Consider the following 23,193-nt stretch of genomic DNA (forward strand, 5'->3'; position numbering starts at 1 on the left):
TGGCCAGGACCAAGGCCCAAACCAGGGTAGGCTTAGATCTAGTAAAGTAGTATTAGTAATACAATGGTAGGGCCAGCTCAGCTAACCAAGACAAATTTAACTTAGTTAGAGTTTCTTAGATCTAGTTTTAGACCTGGGAGGTCTAGTCTAAGATAGAAAACTAGATCAGAATAGATCTACTGACTACTGTAAATCTAGACTAGAACTTAAAAGGGGCCAAGCTAGTATAGCTTGGGCCTGGCCCTGCCTACCTCAGGCGAGGGTTCGTATAGGCTCCAACACTTCACTACCGCTACCCCCTGCTCCACCTATCCGAGTGGATCGTAGCGGTAGTGAAGTGTAGTGGAGCCTATACAAACCGGCGCTTGAGGTAGGCCATGCCTAGACTCTATCCTAATTTTTTCCTAACATATGCTCATATCATAGCCTAACTTAATTATTAGGCCTGGGCTAGGCCCTAACTTAGAGTAGACTTAGACTAGTTAACTTTAGGGCCAGGCCCTAGGAAGTGACTCTAGCTCTAGGGCCTGGCTCTGACGATCAGTGACCAAGAGACAGAGCTGAATAGACTCTAGGCCAGGCCCCAACTAGTAGAAGGTCTAGTGACAAGTCTAGTCTTATCTAGGCCTAGCTAGATCTAATTCGTTAACGTTAGAATTTAGACTCTAGAACTAGAAACACTACCGGTACTCACTAGATTAATGTTAAGAATTTTCCAGAAGGGCGGGCCCGGGGTGCTCTAAAAAAAACCTTAAAATCAATGTCCAATGTCGTGAAGATTAATAAAATTGTTTTCTGTCGGTGTTTATTCCAAGCATTATCCATGTTCATTCGACACCGGAACCTTAAAAATCAATGTCCAATGTCGTGAAGATTAAAACTGTTTTCTGACAGTGTGGATTCCATGCATTATGTGTCTGTGTCAGACGCCCGAACCTCCGGCTAGCACTACCGGCGTTGTACTGCTAAAAGCACCGGAGTATATTCCAAGCAATCATTGCATAAGTTGACGGCAATAATAATTCATTTAAAAGATCACTTCATACTTAAAAACTTTGAACTTGGGTCAGAACGTGAGATATATTTATTATCTATGATATATAACAATGAAAATTTGATACATACCAAAATATGCCTCTTTCCCGTCAAAATGGGAAGCCGAAGACCCTTTTTCGCAAGGACTTGCTGCGGCAAAAAAATGACACCTTTTGCCAAGTTTTTGTCAACAGGCTCGTTCGTGACTATTCAGTTTATGTAATGATGATTAATTCACGTCATAAGCTAAAACAATACATAAATATTTTTATGCAACGAAATTTATGTCAACGGCATAAGCTATGCATGATTTTATGTCATGATCAAAATTTATGTCATTAATGACATAAATTTTTATGCAACAGGGCCCTGGTATGATTGGGGGCCATGTAGGGGGGTAGGGGCCATTAGGAGATTAATGCGGGTATCTAAAGTCAAGAAGCCCGTAGACCAGGTATGACAGGGGGTCATGTAGGGGGGGGGGGAGAGGGGCCATTAGGAGATTAATGCGGGTATCTTAAGTCAAGAAGTCTGGAGACCAGGTATGATAGGGGGCCATGTAGGGGGGGAGAGGGGCCATTAGGAGATTAATGCGGGTATCTAAATTCAAGAAGTCTGGAGACCAGGTATGATAGGGTGTCATGTAGGGGGGGAGAGGGGCCATTAGGAGATTAATGCGGGTATCTAAAGTCAAGAAGTCTGTAGACCAGGTATGATAGGGGGCCATGTAGGGGGGGAGAGGGGCCATTAGGAGATTAATGCGGGTATCTTAAGTCAAGAAGTCTGGAGACCAGGTATGATAGGGTGTCATGTAGGGGGGGAGAGGGGCCATTAGGAGATTAATGCGGGTATCTAAAGTCAAGAAGCCCGTAGACCAGGTATGACAGGGGGTCATGTAGGGGGGGGGGGGGAAAGGGGCCATTAGGAGATTAATGCGGGTATCTTAAGCCAAGAAGTCTGGAGACCAGGTATGACAGGGGGTCATGTAGGGGGGGAGAGGGGCCATTAGGAGATTAATGCGGGTATCTTAAGTCAAGAAGTCTGGAGACCAGGTATGATAGGGGGCCATGTAGGGGGGGAGAGGGGCCATTAGGAGATTAATGCGGGTATCTTAAGTCAAGAAGTCTGGAGACCAGGTATGGTAGCGGGCCATGAAGGGGGGGAGGGGCCATTAGGAGATTAATGCGGGTATCTAAAGCCAAGAAGTCTGTAGACCAGGTATGATAGGGTGTCATGTAGGGGGGGAGAGGGGCCATTAGGAGATTAATGCGGGTATCTTAAGTCAAGAAGTCTGGAGACCAGGTATGACAGGGGGCCATGAAGGGGGGGAGGGGCCATTAGGAGATTAATGCGGGTATCTAAATTCGAGAAGTCTGTAGACCAGGTATGATAGGGGGGCCATGTAGGGGGGGGGGAGGGGCCATTAGGAGATTAATGCGGGTATCTAAAGTCAAGAAGTCTGTAGACCAGGTATGATAGGGGGCCATGTAGGGGGGGAGAGGGGCCATTAGGAGATTAATGCGGGTATCTTAAGTCAAGAAGTCTGGAGACCAGGTATGATAGGGTGTCATGTAGGGGGGAGAGGGGCCATTAGGAGATTAATGCGGGTATCTAAAGCCAAAAAGTCTGGAGACCAGGTATGATAGGGTGTCATGTAGGGGGGGAGAGGGGCCATTAGGAGATTAATGCGGGTATCTGAAGTCAAGAAGCCCGTAGACCAGGTATGATAGGGTGTCATGTAGGGGGGGGAGAGGGGCCATTAGGAGATTAATGCGGGTATCTGAAGTCAAGAAGCCCGTAGACCAGGTATGATAGGGTGTCATGTAGGGGGGGAGAGGGGCCATTAGGAGATTAATGCGGGTATCTAAAGCCAAGAAGTCTGTAGACCAGGTATGATAGGGGGCCATATGTAGGGGGGGAGGGGCCATTAGGAGATTAATGCGGGTATCTAAAGTCAAGAAGTCTGGAGACCAGGTATGATAGGGGGCCATGTAGGGGGGTAGGGGCCGTTAGGAGATTAATGCGGGTATCTGAAGTCAAGAAGCCCGTAGACCAGGTATGACAGGGGGCCATGTAGGGGGGGAGAGGGGCCATTAGGAGATTAATGCGGGTATCTAAAGTCAAGAAGTCTGGAGACCAGGTATGATAGGGTGTCATGTAGGGGGGGGGAGAGGGGCCACTAGGAGATTAATGCGGGTATCTAAAGTCAAGAAGTCTGGAGACCAGGTATGGTAGCGGGCCATGAAGGGGGGAGGGGCCATTAGGAGATTAATGCGGGTATCTAAAGCCAAGAAGTCTGTAGACCAGGTATGACAGGGGGCCATGAAGGGGGGGAGGGGCCATTAGGAGATTAATGCGGGTATCTAAATTCGAGAAGTCTGTAGACCAGGTATGATAGGGGGGCCATGTAGGGGGGGGGGGGAGGGGCCATTAGGAGATTAATGCGGGTATCTAAAGCCAAGAAGTCTGGAGACCAGGTATGATAGGGGGCCATATGTAGGGGGGGGGAGGGGCCATTAGGAGATTAATGCCGGCATCTAAAGCCAAGAAGCCCGTAGACCAGGTACATGTATGAAAGGGGACCATGTACATTGTGGCTTGTCATAAATGGGGTAGGATAAATAGAAATTTTCTTTCTCTGTTCCATTATTTGATCTCTCTCTCCTACATAAAAATTTAGTATATAACTACTATGTGTCTTTCACAGACCTGCCAACCAGTACGTTTTAGCCGTATTTAGTACGTTTTTGCAACCAAAATACGGCAGTACGTTTTTTCATTGAAAAAAATGTTTTTTGTAAAAAAAAATTAAAAAAATTTTTAAATTTTTTTTTAAAACTAAATCGTTATTTATTGAGAAAAATAATCTCTTTATGTCTCTATTTCATAAAACGTGCACAAATATGGTTATTAGATCAATGTAATTTCAGGTAACTTGTTTTTTTTTTCAATCATTTTGTTCAAATCAGGGTGAAGATATACACATGTTTTAATGTTTTTTGTTTTTCATCTGCAAGAGCAGTGCGCATTTTAGCTTGCATGCAGCTTGAGCGCCGCGATGAGCGAGTGCGCCAAGCATTTTATTATGAAATACACTTTTTTGGGGAAAAATACAGTTTTTTTAATCACAGAATACAGTTTTTCATTCTCAGAGGTTGGCAGGTCTGCTTTCATGACTAGGCCCTGGTTGCTCAAAAAATGCACTAAAATTGCAGAAATCTACAACGAGGTTTCCATGGTAACAGGGCTTAACAGCCAATCAATATTTAAGGTTTCCAGGGCAACAGGGCTCAACAGCCAAACAATATTTAAGGTTTCCATGGTAACATGACTCAACAGCCAATAAATATTTAAGGTTTCCATGGTTGTTACAAGGGGCCTGGGGGGGTGGTATTCTGAAAATTGTCTTCACTTTTCTCGTAAGTTTTCTTGTAACTCAGCAAGATAACAGCTCGCTAAATGATCTTAAATTGGTATTCTGAAAGCTGTCTTATCTCTGTAAGGACGTCCCTTATTTTATCGACCAATCAATAAACTTTTTATATGCTTAGGTCAACCATTAGATCCACTTCCTCTGAAAAATAATCAAGCGCATTGTTGGCATGAGGTGTAATTACCCTTTTGCCCTCGACACTTGTATTTGTGCGCTACTGTGCTAAAAATACATGTGGCTGTTCTCCCAGTCATATTTTCTTTGAAAAGATTCATCATCTGTAATACCAATTTTTAATTGCTGAAAAGTCTTTTAATCTGTCTCTGTAACGTCTTTGGAATGTCTCCTTTTGTAAAACAAGATGTTCTTGCAGGAAGCAGCAAGAAATTAATTATTTTTGACCGATAAATATTGCATGAGCCATAAAGCTACAATAGGCCCCTACTACCTCTTGTAAATATTCTTGTATTTTGCAAGAAAGTTAACAGAATGCAAAGATATGAGAATTTTCAGAATACCTTTTAAATGTATCTCGATACTAGTATGTTATCTTGAGCACAGAGATATATCTATATGCACTTTACACATCATAGCTCTGATGTCATACGCACTTAGTGAAAGTTACAAGAAAAATTACAAGAAAGGATACAATTTTCAGAATACAGATTTTATTGTAACTCTGAGGATACAAGAACATTTCTCTTAAGACAATTACAAGATTACGGCCCCTGGATGTCAGGTATGGTAGGGGGCCTTGTAAAAGTGAGTGGGGGAATCATATTGCAGCCTGGGACGAATCCAGGAACCCTTTTGGTATTTTGACTTTTGTATGTCTTCTGTATGTAGAAAGTTTGACAGGTTCCAGATGTTTCTGATAAGGCTACTCTGTTGAAATACTATGAACACAATAGATTTTACTGCTGGGCTTTGATAAATGAATCCAAGAGCACATCCATGAATATCATGTTGACTGGTCTTGACGACCTTCTTGTTCTTGAATATTTGTTGACTCAACGTTCTCGCTACCACGCGTCACGGTTGGCGGGCGCCGCCAACCCTGAAAATTTTCAGGGCAAATCCGCCAAGCGTGAACTTCCCCGACAACCGTGGCCGACAACTGTAAAGCAGGCCTAGATCTACACAAAAACTGAATAATATATTTAAAAACAATCTGCTTTTCAGATCCTAAAATAAACTTGTCGATTATTTCGTCCACGATTTCTTCCCGGGATTTATTTGACTCACTCACTACTACTAGTGCGCTATATATACGATATGACCTCGACTCGAGGCCCAATCTCTTTTGTGGGAAGCGCGAAGATGTTTACCTCGCATTTGCGTATCGCATTGCTCACATTAATACGTCTTTAAAATGGTAGTAAATACGCTCAAAAACAAGTGAGGGGAGAGGGGTATCGTGGGTTACTGGCATGGGCAATGTAATTTAGATTATTACGAATTTCAGTTGATATTGTCACTTATTTTGTCAAAATTACTATCAAAATTCGATCGAAATATAGTTTCATCTCGTCCCAGGCCCCAGCCTTTATACATGTAGCTACATCTACATGAATTCATTGAATGCATTTCTGATGACACTGCCGTAGAACAATTGAGAAAACTATTCAAAGATCACGTTAATAATGACAAAGCCAATGGAATGGATTGATATAATGTCCAACTCATTTACTTACATCAAAATGATTTATTCACATTTAAATTCCGATTTTACTCCATTATTTCCAGTCTTGATCTCTACATCGATCTTTTGAAACTGTTGATTAATTTCGCGACGGCGTGTCTACCAAGTTCTGTGCCACTGCACTTGCGATCGCAACGGTCACATTCATAATACAAATCGCACATGGCATCAAAATCCTTGATCCGGGGATCCGATAGTCTTCCAAAATTAGATGGGATCCAAAACTAATTTAATTTGATTTTTTTCATATATTCATTGAATCTGTTATAATTTTCATAATTAATAATCTTTATTAATATTATTCACATTTTTTACCATTGAATGTGAGTTATATGTACAGTGTATTTTCATTTGTATTGTTCTTTCGGGCCTGAGAAATGTTTTTAGTCATCACAGTGAATGCTTTATGAATTTGTTGTACAATTGCTTAACTACGATTTAAAATAAAATATCTTTTGAAATTAATTTGTGTAAAGGAAAAAAAGAGAATGGGGGGTGGCCGTGGGCAATTTAGATGAAAATGATGGGATGTTTGTGACTTTGTGGGGAGGGGATTGTTCGTAGCGAATGAAATTGATATTCATTTATGGATGTGTCTACTGTGATTGTGGCTGCATAATCTTTATGACGATTGGAAAATCCACCTTGGTTCGGGAGGGGTACGTGATTCAATAGGATTGATAGAAGTACACATTTAACAAAGTGGAATTGGCAATTCATTCACAGATATTCGTTTCAAGTACGACTTATTGAAGTTGATATGTGTGAACGTTTTAGAGGATATCGGAAAGTTATATCGTTTTTTCACGCCCACAATGAGTTGCTAGTATAATTTGAATATCGTTGGATGAATTTTTCAAGTTCACTTATGTCTTTATGTTTTATATCGGAATTGTGCTTTTAATATATGAGTTATATCTTGACAACGTCCTTAGCCTAATTATACTGCGAGTGGATGATATTTATGAAATGAGTTGGAATGTGAACGAGACGCCCCAAAGCCGATGGCACGTGATCTAATTAGTATTCACTTTCTGGGTTGAGCCAATCATTGTGCTTGAAAACGGGTTTCCCCGAATTCCCGCCCTTAGAAATGTGTCCCACGTGTGTGACCTGTTAACCTGTTGTTTGAGTGCGAATCAGCTGATTCCGTGACCTCAAAAACTCTTCATGGTGTTTACGCTGGATGGGGGCTATAAAATTAAGAAGATCTTTCTCTTTTATTCATTTTTAATAAACTGTTCGTGATTTTCAAACTACACCTATAGTGATATTGTGATGCAATTTATTGAATCACGTACCTCGATCATCCCACTCATGGTGCAAGAAAATATTTTTTTAATTCACCAAAATATACATGTAAAGAAAGATTATTCGGCCGTCATCATCGGTAGAAGTATAGACACGTCTATAAAAATGTATTCGCTTCGAATATTGACTTCTTCACCAATCCCACACACACGATCTCAACATCCCCTTGTCATTGTCCACGCCACGACCCCTCCCCTCCCCTTTCGCTCTCTCCCTTCGACCATCCTACAACCCCACCCCTCTTCCTCTCTTTCACACACGCTGTATTTGTAGACCTACATAATGTATTATGTAAAAATAGAAATCTTATTTCCTGTCAATTAAACTATACTTTCAAAACATTTTAAATCGCATTTAAGAACAACAAAATCGTAATATCAGAGTATTATGAATGACTAAAAATATTTCTCACGCTCGTGATGAGCACAGCACATTCATTTTTTTATAGATGAGTAACGAACAATACAAATGAACACAGCAATAATTGACAGTGATAAAAGAATCTCGATTGGAAATTATTAGTACAAACATCATCAACAGAAGTCTTATGAGAGTTATAGTTTCAGTGAGTATCGAATAAACCAAACAAAAAACCATGCAAATTACATAAGTTGGGGACCCGTCTCATGAATACCGATGCCCATCATTTGGAAGCCTCGGAAGAAAACTTCCGAGGCTTCCAAATAATACCTCGGTCACATTTGCTCTACGGCGAGTCGAAAACATCCGTTTTATTCATTTTTATTCAAACCACCTATATTCAGCTGGTACAAAAAATGTTAAAACGGCTGTTTTCGACTCGCCGTACGGCCGCCGTAGAACAAATGTGACCGAGGTATAAAGTCGGAACAATCTTTGGATTTAGTAAGGGCGTGACGCAGCGCAAGCTCAAAGGGCTACGCATGCGGTCCGTAGATGCAGTCGGTCATTGACATAAGAAACAACACGCATTCACAAAATTAATCGCACTTTGTAAGGATGTAGCGATATCGATCTGAACATTGGAAAGTATGGAGTTAATTTATCAATGTAAATAATCTATAAACTGTAAGTATAAGATGAGATTGACTTCAAATCATTTAATTCCTTTGACGTTTTTAAGTTATCAGTAATTGCTTTTCTGCTTTAATCGCAATTCGCGCAACCGTTATGGCTGTGTGGCCGGAGAAGCATTAAATAGACATAAAATGTGGTGCATTTAGCAGCAATCTAAGCTCGTCGATATTGATATTTTCGATAGCTACCGCGCTTCGCGGCACCGAGGCCGCTGCGCGGCTTGCATCGCTTCGCGCCGCCAAGGGTCAGAGTGAACCTGGCGAGAACGTTGTTTGTTGTGCCTCTCTATTTTGACCATTTGTACTCTAGACTTTAAATGTAAAAAAAAGTGGCCTTGTCCTAAATATACTAAAATATAAAGCCTGTTACTGCTATTTCTACTTCTCTCTTTAGGCTCATCATTTGTGTCTTCAGATGACTGCGTACCAAACTTTGACCTGCTCCTCAAGAATATCAAAGAATTAAATATTTTAGCGAGAGAAGGAGAGAAGAAGATTCAGCATACTGTTAGTGGAGCCCGTTTCAAGACGGTTGAAAGTATCCCTCTTACTCTCTATGCTAACGGGATCTTTATGTTCAATGGACCTTTCCGTTCTTATCAAGACCCTGAAACACAGGTTAGTATCCCTCTTACTCTCTATGCTAACAGGATCTTCATGCTTAATGGACCTTTCCGTTCTTATCAAGACCCTGAAACACAGGTTAGTATCCCTCTTACTCTCTATGCTAACAGGATCTTCATGCTTAATGGACCTTTCCATTCTTATCAAGACCCTGAAACACAGGTTAGTATCCCTCTTACTCTCTATGCTAACATGATCTTCATGCTTAATGGACCTTTCCATTCTTATCAAGACCCTGAAACACAGGTTAGTATCCCTCTTACTCTCTATGCTAACAGGATCTTCATGCTTAATGGACCTTTCCATTCTTATCAAGACCCTGAAACACAGGTTAGTATCCCTCTTACTCTCTATGCTAACAGGATCTTCATGCTTAATGGACCTTTCCGTTCTTATCAAGACCCTGAAACACAGGTTAGTATCCCTCTTACTCTCTATGCTAACAGGATCTTCATGCTTAATGGACCTTTCCGTTCTTATCAAGACCCTGAAACACAGGTTAGTATCCCTCTTACTCTCTATGCTAACAGGATCTTCATGCTTCATGGACCTTTCCATTCTTATCAAGACCCTATAACACAGGTTAGTATCCCTCTTACTCTCTATGCTAACAGGATCTTCATGCTTAATGGACCTTTCCGTTCTTATCAAGACCCTGAAACACAGGTTAGTATCCCTCTTAATCTCTATGCTAACAGGATCTTCATGCTTAATGGACCTTTCCGTTCTTATCAAGACCCTGAAACACAGGTTAGTATCCCTCTTACTCTCTATGCTAATGGGATCTTCATGTTTAATGGACCTTTCCATTCTTTTCAAGACCCTGAAACACAGGTTAGTATCCCTCTTACTCTCTATGCTAACAGGATCTTCATGCTTAATGGACCTTTCCATTCTTATCAAGACCCTGAAACACAGGTTAGTATCCCTCTTACTCTCTATGCTAACAGGATCTTCATGCTTAATGGACCTTTCCGTTCTTATCAAGACCCTGAAACACAGGTTAGTATCCCTCTTACTCTCTATGCTAATGGGATCTTCATGCTTCATGGACCTTTCCATTCTTATCAAGACCCTGAAACACAGGTTAGTATCCCTCTTACTCTCTATGCTAACAGGATCTTCATGCTTAATGGACCTTTCCGTTCTTATCAAGACCCTGAAACACAGGTTAGTATCCCTCTTACTCTCTATGCTAATGGGATCTTCATGTTTAATGGACCTTTCCATTGTTATCAAGACCCTGAAACACAGGTTAGTATCCCTCTTACTCTCTATGCTAATGAGATCTTCATGCTTCATGGACCTTTCCATTCTTATCAAGACCCTGAAACACAGGTTAGTATCCCTCTTACTCTCTATGCTAATGAGATCTTCATGTTTAATGGACCTTTCCGTTCTTATCAAGACCCTGAAACACAGGTTAGTATCCCTCTTACTCTCTATGCTAATGGGATCTTCATGCTTAATGGACCTTTCCGTTCTTATCAAGACCCTGAAACACAGGTTAGTATCCCTCTTACTCTCTATGCTAACAGGATCTTCATGCTTAATGGACCTTTCCGTTCTTATCAAGACCCTGAAACACAGGTTAGTATCCCTCTTAATCTCTATGCTAACAGGATCTTCATGCTTAATGGACCTTTCCGTTCTTATCAAGACCCTGAAACACAGGTTAGTATCCCTCTTACTCTCTATGCTAATGGGATCTTCATGTTTAATGGACCTTTCCATTCTTTTCAAGACCCTGAAACACAGGTTAGTATCCCTCTTACTCTCTATGCTAACAGGATCTTCATGCTTAATGGACCTTTCCATTCTTATCAAGACCCTGAAACACAGGTTAGTATCCCTCTTACTCTCTATGCTAACAGGATCTTCATGCTTAATGGACCTTTCCGTTCTTATCAAGACCCTGAAACACAGGTTAGTATCCCTCTTACTCTCTATGCTAATGGGATCTTCATGCTTAATGGACCTTTCCATTCTTATCAAGACCCTGAAACACAGGTTAGTATCCCTCTTACTCTCTATGCTAATGGGATCTTCATGCTTCATGGACCTTTCCATTCTTATCAAGACCCTGAAACACAGGTTAGTATCCCTCTTACTCTCTATGCTAATGGGATCTTCATGTTTAATGGACCTTTCCATTCTTATCAAGACCCTGAAATACAGGTTAGTATCCCTCTTACTCTCTATGCTAACAGGATCTTCATGCTTAATGGACCTTTTCATTCTTATCAAGACCCTGAAACACAGGTTAGTATCCCTCTTACTCTCTATGCTAACAGGATCTTCATGCTTAATGGACCTTTCCATTCTTATCAAGACCCTGAAACACAGGTTAGTATCCCTCTTACTCTCTATGCTAATGGGATCTTCATGCTTCATGGACCTTTCCATTCTTATCAAGACCCTGAAACACAGGTTAGTATCCCTCTTACTCTCTATGCTAATGGGATCTTCATGCTTCATGGACCTTTCCATTCTTATCAAGACCCTGAAACACAGGTTAGTATCCCTCTTACTCTCTATGCTAATGGGATCTTCATGTTTAATGGACCTTTCCATTCTTATCAAGACCCTGAAATACAGGTTAGTATCCCTCTTACTCTCTATGCTAACATGATCTTCATGCTTAATGGACCTTTCCATTCTTATCAAGACCCTGAAACACAGGTTAGTATCCCTCTTACTCTCTATGCTAACAGGATCTTCATGCTTAATGGACCTTTCCATTGTTATCAAGACCCTGAAACACAGGTTAGTATCCCTCTTACTCTCTATGCTAATGGGATCTTCATGTTTAATGGACCTTTCCATTCTTATCAAGACCCTGAAATACAGGTTAGTATCCCTCTTACTCTCTATGCTAACAGGATCTTCATGCTTAATGGACCTTTCCATTCTTATCAAGACCCTGAAACACAGGTTAGTATCCCTCTTACTCTCTATGCTAACAGGATCTTCATGCTTAATGGACCTTTCCATTGTTATCAAGACCCTGAAACACAGGTTAGTATCCCTCTTACTCTCTATGCTAACAGGATCTTCATGTTTAATGGACCTTTCCGTTCTTATCAAGACCCTGAAACACAGGTTAGTATCCCTCTTACTCTCTATGCTAACAGGATCTTCATGCTTAATGGACCTTTCCATTGTTATCAAGACCCTGAAACACAGGTTAGTATCCCTCTTACTCTCTATGCTAATGGGATCTTCATGTTTAATGGACCTTTCCATTCTTATCAAGACCCTGAAATACAGGTTAGTATCCCTCTTACTCTCTATGCTAATGGGATCTTCATGCTTCATGGACCTTTCCATTCTTATCAAGACCCTGAAACACAGGTTAGTATCCCTCTTACTCTCTATGCTAACAGGATCTTCATGCTTAATGGACCTTTCCGTTCTTATCAAGACCCTGAAACACAGGTTAGTATCCCTCTTACTCTCTATGCTAATGGGATCTTCATGTTTAATGGACCTTTCCATTCTTATCAAGACCCTGAAACACAGGTTAGTATCCCTCTTACTCTCTATGCTAATGGGATCTTCGTGTTTAATGGACCTTTCCATTCTTATCAAGACCCTGAAACTCAGGTTAGTATCCCTCTAACCCTCTATGCTAACAGGATCTTCATGCTTAATGGACCTTTTCATTCTTATCAAGACCCTGAAACACAGGTTAGTATCCCTCTTACTCTCTATGCTAATGGGATCTTCATGTTTAATGGACCTTTCCATTCTTTTCAAGACCCTGAAACACAGGTTAGTATCCCTCTTACTCTCTATGCTAACAGGATCTTCATGCTTAATGGACCTTTCCATTCTTATCAAGACCCTGAAACACAGGTTAGTATCCCTCTTACTCTCTATGCTAACAGGATCTTCATGCTTAATGGACCTTTCCGTTCTTATCAAGACCCTGAAACACAGGTTAGTATCCCTCTTACTCTCTATGCTAATGGGATCTTCATGCTTAATGGACCTTTCCATTCTTATCAAGACCCTGAAACACAGGTTAGTATCCCTCTTACTCTCTATGCTAATGGGATCTTCATGCTTCATGGACCTTTCCATTCTTATCAAGACCCTGAAACACAGGTTAGTATCCCTCTTACTCTCTATGCTAATGGGATCTTCATGTTTAATGGACCTTTCCATTCTTATCAAGACCCTGAAATACAGGTTAGTATCCCTCTTACTCTCTATGCTAACAGGATCTTCATGCTTAATGGACCTTTTCATTCTTATCAAGACCCTGAAACACAGGTTAGTATCCCTCTTACTCTCTATGCTAACAGGATCTTCATGCTTAATGGACCTTTCCATTCTTATCAAGACCCTGAAACACAGGTTAGTATCCCTCTTACTCTCTATGCTAATGGGATCTTCATGCTTCATGGACCTTTCCATTCTTATCAAGACCCTGAAACACAGGTTAGTATCCCTCTTACTCTCTATGCTAATGGGATCTTCATGCTTCATGGACCTTTCCATTCTTATCAAGACCCTGAAACACAGGTTAGTATCCCTCTTACTCTCTATGCTAATGGGATCTTCATGTTTAATGGACCTTTCCATTCTTATCAAGACCCTGAAATACAGGTTAGTATCCCTCTTACTCTCTATGCTAACATGATCTTCATGCTTAATGGACCTTTCCATTCTTATCAAGACCCTGAAACACAGGTTAGTATCCCTCTTACTCTCTATGCTAACAGGATCTTCATGCTTAATGGACCTTTCCATTGTTATCAAGACCCTGAAACACAGGTTAGTATCCCTCTTACTCTCTATGCTAATGGGATCTTCATGTTTAATGGACCTTTCCATTCTTATCAAGACCCTGAAATACAGGTTAGTATCCCTCTTACTCTCTATGCTAACAGGATCTTCATGCTTAATGGACCTTTCCATTCTTATCAAGACCCTGAAACACAGGTTAGTATCCCTCTTACTCTCTATGCTAACAGGATCTTCATGCTTAATGGACCTTTCCATTGTTATCAAGACCCTGAAACACAGGTTAGTATCCCTCTTACTCTCTATGCTAACAGGATCTTCATGTTTAATGGACCTTTCCGTTCTTATCAAGACCCTGAAACACAGGTTAGTATCCCTCTTACTCTCTATGCTAACAGGATCTTCATGCTTAATGGACCTTTCCATTGTTATCAAGACCCTGAAACACAGGTTAGTATCCCTCTTACTCTCTATGCTAATGGGATCTTCATGTTTAATGGACCTTTCCATTCTTATCAAGACCCTGAAATACAGGTTAGTATCCCTCTTACTCTCTATGCTAATGGGATCTTCATGCTTCATGGACCTTTCCATTCTTATCAAGACCCTGAAACACAGGTTAGTATCCCTCTTACTCTCTATGCTAACAGGATCTTCATGCTTAATGGACCTTTCCGTTCTTATCAAGACCCTGAAACACAGGTTAGTATCCCTCTTACTCTCTATGCTAATGGGATCTTCATGTTTAATGGACCTTTCCATTCTTATCAAGACCCTGAAACACAGGTTAGTATCCCTCTTACTCTCTATGCTAATGGGATCTTCGTGTTTAATGGACCTTTCCATTCTTATCAAGACCCTGAAACTCAGGTTAGTATCCCTCTAACCCTCTATGCTAACAGGATCTTCATGCTTAATGGACCTTTTCATTCTTATCAAGACCCTGAAACACAGGTTAGTATCCCTCTTACTCTCTATGCTAACATGATCTTCATGCTTAATGGACCTTTCCATTGTTATCAAGACCCTGAAACACAGGTTAGTATCCCTCTTACTCTCTATGCTAATGGGATCTTCATGTTTAATGGACCTTTCCATTCTTATCAAGACCCTGAAATACAGGTTAGTATCCCTCTTACTCTCTATGCTAACAGGATCTTCATGCTTAATGGACCTTTCCGTTCTTATCAAGACCCTGAAACACAGGTTAGTATCCCTCTTACTCTCTATGCTAATGGGATCTTCATGTTTAATGGACCTTTCCATTCTTATCAAGACCCTGAAACACAGGTTAGTATCCCTCTTACTCTCTATGCTAATGGGATCTTCGTGTTTAATGGACCTTTCCATTCTTATCAAGACCCTGAAACTCAGGTTAGTATCCCTCTAACCCTCTATGCTAACAGGATCTTCATGCTTAATGGACCTTTTCATTCTTATCAAGACCCTGAAACACAGGTTAGTATCCCTCTTACTCTCTATGCTAACAGGATCTTCATGCTTAATGGACCTTTCCGTTCTTATCAAGACCCTGAAACACAGGTTAGTATCCCTCTTATTCTCTATGCTAATGGGATCTTCATGTTTAATGGACCTTTCCATTCTTTTCAAGACCCTGAAACACAGGTAAGTATCCCTCTTACTCTCTATGCTAATGGGATCTTTATGTTTAATGGACATTTCCGTTCTTATCAAGACCCTGAAACACAGGTTAGTATCCCTCTTATTCTTTATGATAATTCTCTATGCTATTGGAATTTTTATGTTTAATGGACCTTTCCGTTCATATCAAGATCCAGAAACGCAGGTTAGTATCCTCTTATTCTCTATGCTAACGGGATCTTTATGTTTAATGGACCTTTCCATTCTTATCAAGACCCTGAAACGCAGGTTAGTATCCTCTTATTCTCTATGCTAACGGGATCTTTATGTTTAATGGACCTTTCCATTCTTATCAAGACCCTGAAACACAGGTTAGTATCCCTCTTACTCTCTATGCTAATGGGATCTTCGTGTTTAATGGACCTTTCCATTCTTATCAAGACCCTGAAACTCAGGTTAGTATCCCTCTAACCCTCTATGCTAACAGGATCTTCATGCTTAATGGACCTTTCCGTTCTTATCAAGACCCTGAAACACAGGTTAGTATCCCTCTTACTCTCTATGCTAACAGGATCTTCATGCTTAATGGACCTTTCCATTGTTATCAAGACCCTGAAACACAGGTTAGTATCCCTCTTACTCTCTATGCTAATGGGATCTTCATGTTTAATGGACCTTTCCATTCTTATCAAGACCCTGAAATACAGGTTAGTATCCCTCTTACTCTCTATGCTAATGGGATCTTCATGCTTCATGGACCTTTCCATTCTTATCAAGACCCTGAAACACAGGTTAGTATCCCTCTTACTCTCTATGCTAACAGGATCTTCATGCTTAATGGACCTTTCCGTTCTTATCAAGACCCTGAAACACAGGTTAGTATCCCTCTTACTCTCTATGCTAATGGGATCTTCATGTTTAATGGACCTTTCCATTCTTATCAAGACCCTGAAACACAGGTTAGTATCCCTCTTACTCTCTATGCTAATGGGATCTTCGTGTTTAATGGACCTTTCCATTCTTATCAAGACCCTGAAACTCAGGTTAGTATCCCTCTAACCCTCTATGCTAACAGGATCTTCATGCTTAATGGACCTTTTCATTCTTATCAAGACCCTGAAACACAGGTTAGTATCCCTCTTACTCTCTATGCTAACAGGATCTTCATGCTTAATGGACCTTTCCGTTCTTATCAAGACCCTGAAACACAGGTTAGTATCCCTCTTATTCTCTATGCTAATGGGATCTTCATGTTTAATGGACCTTTCCATTCTTTTCAAGACCCTGAAACACAGGTAAGTATCCCTCTTACTCTCTATGCTAATGGGATCTTTATGTTTAATGGACATTTCCGTTCTTATCAAGACCCTGAAACACAGGTTAGTATCCCTCTTATTCTTTATGATAATTCTCTATGCTATTGGAATTTTTATGTTTAATGGACCTTTCCGTTCATATCAAGATCCAGAAACGCAGGTTAGTATCCTCTTATTCTCTATGCTAACGGGATCTTTATGTTTAATGGACCTTTCCATTCTTATCAAGACCCTGAAACGCAGGTTAGTATCCTCTTATTCTCTATGCTAACGGGATCTTTATGTTTAATGGACCTTTCCATTCTTATCAAGACCCTGAAACACAGGTTAGTATCCCTCTTACTCTCTATGCTAATGGGATCTTTATGTTTAATGGACCTTTCCCTTCTTATCAAGACCCTGAAACACAGGTTAGTATCCCTCTTATTCTCTATGCTAACGGGATCTTTATGTTTAATGGACCTTACCATTCTTATCAAGACCCTGAAACACAGGTTAGTATCCCTCTTACTCTCTATGCTAATGGGATCTTTATGTTTAATGGACCTTTCCATTCTTATCAAGACCCTGAAACGCAGGTTAGTATCCTCTTATTCTCTATGCTAACGGGATCTTTATGTGTAATGGACCCTTCCGTTTTTATCAAGACCCTGAAACGCAGGTTAGTATCCTCTTATTCTCTACGCTAACGGGACTTTGAAACAGTGGTTCTTGGGTTCAAATCCCAGCCATGGCGTAATTTCTTTCAGCAAGGAATTCATCCACAGTGTGCTGCACTCGACCCAGGTGAGGTAAATGGGTACCGGCAGGAAGTAATTCCCCAAAAAGCTGTGTGCACCTGAATAGGTAGCCTAGCTTAGCCGGGTAATAATAATAGCAGGGCCCGCTGGGAGAACAGCTTTTAGAACTGAAGTAGCTACCCTGGGTAAATATACTGTTATTATTATTATCTTTATGTTTAATAGACTTTTCCGTTCTTATCAAGATCCTGAAACTCAGGTTAGTATCCCTCTTACTCTCTATGCTAATGGGATCTTTATGTTTAATGGACCTTTCCATTCTTATCAAGACCCTGAAACACAGGTTAGTATCCCTCTTACTCTCTATGCTAATGGGATCTTTATGTTTAATGGACCTTTCCATTCTTATCAAGACCCTGAAACGCAGGTTAGTATCCTCTTATTCTCTATGCTAACGGGATCTTTATGTGTAATGGACCCTTCCGTTTTTATCAAGACCCTGAAACGCAGGTTAGTATCCTCTTATTCTCTACGCTAACGGGACTTTGAAACAGTGGTTCTTGGGTTCAAATCCCAGCCATGGCGTAATTTCTTTCAGCAAGGAATTCATCCACAGTGTGCTGCACTCGACCCAGGTGAGGTAAATGGGTACCGGCAGGAAGTAATTCCCCAAAAAGCTGTGTGCACCTGAATAGGTAGCCTAGCTTAGCCGGGTAATAATAATAGCAGGGCCCGCTGGGAGAACAGCTTTTAGAACTGAAGTAGCTACCCTGGGTAAATATACTGTTATTATTATTATCTTTATGTTTAATAGACTTTTCCGTTCTTATCAAGACCCTGAAACACAGGTTAGTATCCCTCTTACTCTCTATGCTAATGGGATCTTTATGTTTAATGGACCTTTCCATTCTTATCAAGACCCTGAAACACAGGTTAGGAGCCTTATATTCACTTGGTTCACATGGGGTAAAGTCATTTGATGTACTTTCAGTTTGGTGCAATTGCAGTAGAAATTTCATTAGTATGTCATTATTTTTACTCTTACTCATTATAAATCAAGTAAATTTATGTTGTGTATAATTTGAATAGGATTGCTAATGTTTACAATAAAGAGAAAAATTGAAAAAAAAATACCCAGATAATTGCAAAACAAACAAATACATAAGAAATGATTTTGTATGCTGAGTCGCTTTACTCTTTTTCATCATGTTTGGTTTTATTTTTGTTTTGTAATTTCTCTCCTGATAGCAATGCATGGAAGATCTTATGGAAGGTTATTTCCCAACTGAACTGCAGACAAGATACCCTGATGGTGTACCTATCAAGGTTAGTCTTATCTTTAAGATTATCTCTTATTATGGTCATAACAGAGGTCAACATTTGAATGTTATCTTTATCGTGGTAATTCCCCAAAAGTTGATGTCACTATTCAAATTCATTGCATTGTTTCTACAATGTATGAAGGTGTGTGTGTGTCATAAAACAATTGTGATTGGAAAGCATGTTTTATTCCTCTGTACAATGATGTGTCATTTGTAATGCTAATGTTGTCATACAGTGTAGAATGCATAGAATTTATAAATACATGTATGCAGCAATGCTAAAATTAAATGTTGCAAAATGTCTTGTACATGTAATAGTGGACTGAGTTGGAATGATATTGAAGGACTGATGTGTAATAGTCCACACATGATGTATCCTCATTTGTGTAATTTATTGAATAACGTTAAACCCTGTCATTAAAAAAAATCTTTAAGATGTTGAATTAAAAAAAAAAGATGAGAATGTTGGTGTCATTTTTGTTGAAAATTCAAACTTTCACTTCAAGCAAACACTAAATCACACAATATTTTCATCTTTTACACTTTTCATCTGAAACACAGGATCACGCATGCAAACAGTCAAAACACATCTCTTCGATAAACATAAATCACTCTTTTCAAATCTTAATGACATAACAATGAATACACCCAAACATGACAATTTTGCAAAATGTTCACTGTCACCAGCATGAGCAAAATTGTGAAGAAATGGGGACTGGTTAAAAAATGATGCATTTTGCAACGTTTCATCTCTGACTTTGCTCTATATTCAGGGTACCATTATCACAAAGGAATAATAAAGCTTTCCAACATTACCACTTTCACCTTTTAAAATTCAGTAATAAATATATCATCCCTCAAACTTGAGTTGCAGATCTATTTCGAGAGGTTTATTTGTCTTGTATGTATGAAACCCCTTTTTAAACATGGATTGGGCTGAAAATTTCAGGATATACATCCCTTCTTTAGCTTTCCTATACCCTATTAGTGAATTTGCAAAGTATGTGCTATGACTATACTTTTGTAATGTTGGAAAGTACTGGAGTTTAATTCACATTACTGACCATTTACCAATATTTCAAATTGGCTTTAACCCTATCTCACCCTGGGCTATTTCAGACCAACATATACAGTAGTGGGGGGGGGGGGTCAATTTGACCCCCCCCCTCAGATCTCGGCCGTTGATTGCACGATCACCACAAAAATATGCACGTGCGTAGAGCCGGATGTAAACTACAAGACTATGTAGTAAAATTAAAAAAAAAATTAATTGCTTATATTTTTTTATTAATTAATTATTCAAATAAGCGTATAAAATTTGCCCTAATTTGGGGTTTTTGTGTATGTTTTTGCCTTTAAATCACTTTCTATAGCTAGTAGAATGCACATTTTTTTTGGTCAACATGTAAATTTTTACATTTCAAACAAAAATCTACAAAAAAATTCCAAAAAATAATTAATTTCCTTTGTATCTTATTTTTTTTTAAATTCTTATGTATTCTCTGTCTTTTCAAACCTTTGTTTTTTATTGGTTTTCATTACGTCAAACCCCCGTTTGGAGAAAGACCGCAGTTCAGATTGCAAACTGCGGTTCTATACCCCATTTTGCGTTTGTAAATCCCAAAATCATTTCCAAGCCCAGGGGGCCGTTTCATAAAGCTGCTCGTAAGTTAAGAGCGACTTTAAGAACGACTGGTGATCCTTTCTCGCGCGCTAGATCTTCGCCAATGGTGTGTACCATTTACCGCAAGACAGGATCACCAGTCGCTTTTTATTTACGAACAGCTTTATGAAACACCCGCCTGATCAATCCCGCTAGGCCAGGTAATCCCCGCTGTCTCCACAGGCCAGATTATGAGCGTTGAGCCAAGGACGAAATGATAAACAACAGCTGTGCTATTACGTAAGACTTCTCTGCCTGTAGTAGGACCTTCGGAATGAAATTATTGTATTCGATATTTAATCACGTTTTCAAATGCATATTGTATTCAGAAATCCAATGTTAGTCCATTTTCAAGTTCGAACGAAGAAAATCGACCTCGAAATAAGGAAAGTAAGTGAATTAAAATGACGGCATGCTTTGCTCGGGCTGTTGTGTTATCTTCGGACCAGAAACAGGTGTTTTGATACTTAAATTGCTTGCTTGGGGCAGTTATGGTTTGTCGTACTTGGAGAAGAGAATTGATTGAGGGAATCTGGGGTATAGTGTTTTCAAATGAAAGGTTTTCGTCATGTTGTCTCACCTGCATAGCAGAGTGAGACTATAGGCGCCGCTTTTCCGACGGCGACGGCGGCGGCGTCAACACCAAATCTTAACCTGAGGTTAAGTTTTTGAAATGACAGCATAACTTAGAAAGTATATGGACCTAGTTCATGAAACTTGGCCATAAGGTTATTCAAGTATTACTGAACATCCTGCTTGAGTTTCATGTCACATGACCAAGGTCAAAGGTCATTTAGGGTCAATGAACTTAGACCATGTTGGGGGAATCAACATCAAAATCTTAACCTAAGGTTAAGTTTTTGAAATGTCATCATAAATTAGAAAATATATGGACCTAGTTCATGAAACTTATACATAAGGTTAATCAAGTATCACTGAACATCCTGCATGAGTTTCACGATACATGACCAAGGTCAAAGGTCATTTAGGGTCAATGAACTTTGGCCGAATATGGGGTATCTGTTGAATTACCATCATAACTTTGAACGTTTATGGATCTGATTCATGAAACTTGGACATAATAGTAATCAAGTATTACTGAACATCCTGTGCAAGTTTCAGGTCACATGATCAAGGTCAAAGGTCATTTAGGGTCAATGAACTTTGGCCAAATTGGGTTTTTTGTTGAATTACAGCCATAAATTTGAAAGTGTGTTGGTCTAGTTCATAAAACTTGGACATAAGAGTAATCAAGTATCACTGAACATCCTGTGCGAGTTTCAGGTCACATGAACAAGGTCAAAGGTCATGTAAGGTCAAAGAACTTTGGCCATGTTGGGGGTATTTGTTGAATTGCCATCATATCTCTATAAGTGTATTGGTCTAATTCATAAAACGTGGAAATACGAGTAACCAAGTATCACTGAACATCTTGTGCGAGTTATAGTAGTTTTCAAAATAGGCACTGCTGCTATATTGAATCGCGTGATGCAGGTGAGGCGGCCAGAGGCATTCCACTTGTTTTTAATGATCTTTGACGTGTTATCCCTTACAGAAAATTTCCAATGGTATACCATTGAGCTACCATTGATGTTACCAATGGATTACCATTCAACCATCACAAACCAAGACACCATTGAAGCACCAAAAAAAACACCATTGAAATACCATTGAAACACCATTGGAACTAATTTAAATTTTTTAGACGCTCATTTGCATATCCAATGGTAGCCCAATGGTAGTCCAATGGTAGTCCAATGGTGGTCCAATGGTAGGGCACCATTGAGTAACCTAATTTGCATACCAGTGGTGGCTGAATGGTGTTTCATTGGTCTACCATACATCCACCATTGATCTACCATTCACTTTTCACCATTGACCTACCATACATCCACCATTGACCTACCATTCACAATCCACCATTGACCTACCATACATCCACCATTGACCTACCATTCACTATTCACCATTGACCTACCATACATCCACCATTGACCTACCATTCACAATCCACCATTGACCTACCACACATCCACCATTGATCTACCATTCACTATTCACCATTGACCTACCATACATCCACCATTGACCTACCATTCACAATCCACCATTGACCTACCACACATCCACCATTGATCTACCATTCACAATCCACCATTGACCTACCACACATCCACCATTGATCTACCATTCACTATTCACCATTGACCTACCATACATCCACCATTGACCTACCACACATCCACCATTGATCTACCATTCACTATTCACCATTGACCTACCATACATCCACCAATGACCTACCATTCACTATACACTTATACATAAGGTTAATCAAGTATCACTGAACATCCTGCATGAGTTTCACGATACATGACCAAGGTCAAAGGTCATTTAGGGTCAATGAACTTTGGCCGAATGGGGGGGTATCTGTTGAATTACCATCATAACTTTGAACGTTTATGGATCTGATTCATGAAACTTGGACATAATAGTAATCAAGTATTACTGAACATCCTGTGCAAGTTTCAGGTCACATGATCAAGGTCAAAGGTCATTTAGGGTCAATGAACTTTGGCCAAATTGGGGTTTTTGTTGAATTACAGCCATAAATTTGAAAGTGTGTTGGTCTAGTTCA

The 23,193-nt window shown here is 40.0% G+C and overlaps 1 protein-coding gene across 1 annotated transcript in view; it reads left to right on the forward strand.

The window, feature by feature from the left end:
* Positions 1-23,193, forward strand: part of LOC129258641 (UBX domain-containing protein 11-like) — a 75,337-nt gene that overhangs the window by 41,514 nt on the left and 10,630 nt on the right. Inside the window, exons 9-10 of the mRNA XM_064098817.1 lie at positions 8,931-9,154; positions 18,819-18,896. Coding sequence (XP_063954887.1) covers positions 8,931-9,154; positions 18,819-18,896 — 302 coding nt within the window. The remainder of the gene's footprint in view (positions 1-8,930; positions 9,155-18,818; positions 18,897-23,193) is intronic.

Source organism: Lytechinus pictus, chromosome 4, assembly GCF_037042905.1.
Source record: "Lytechinus pictus isolate F3 Inbred chromosome 4, Lp3.0, whole genome shotgun sequence".
Lineage (NCBI taxonomy): Eukaryota > Metazoa > Echinodermata > Echinoidea > Temnopleuroida > Toxopneustidae > Lytechinus > Lytechinus pictus.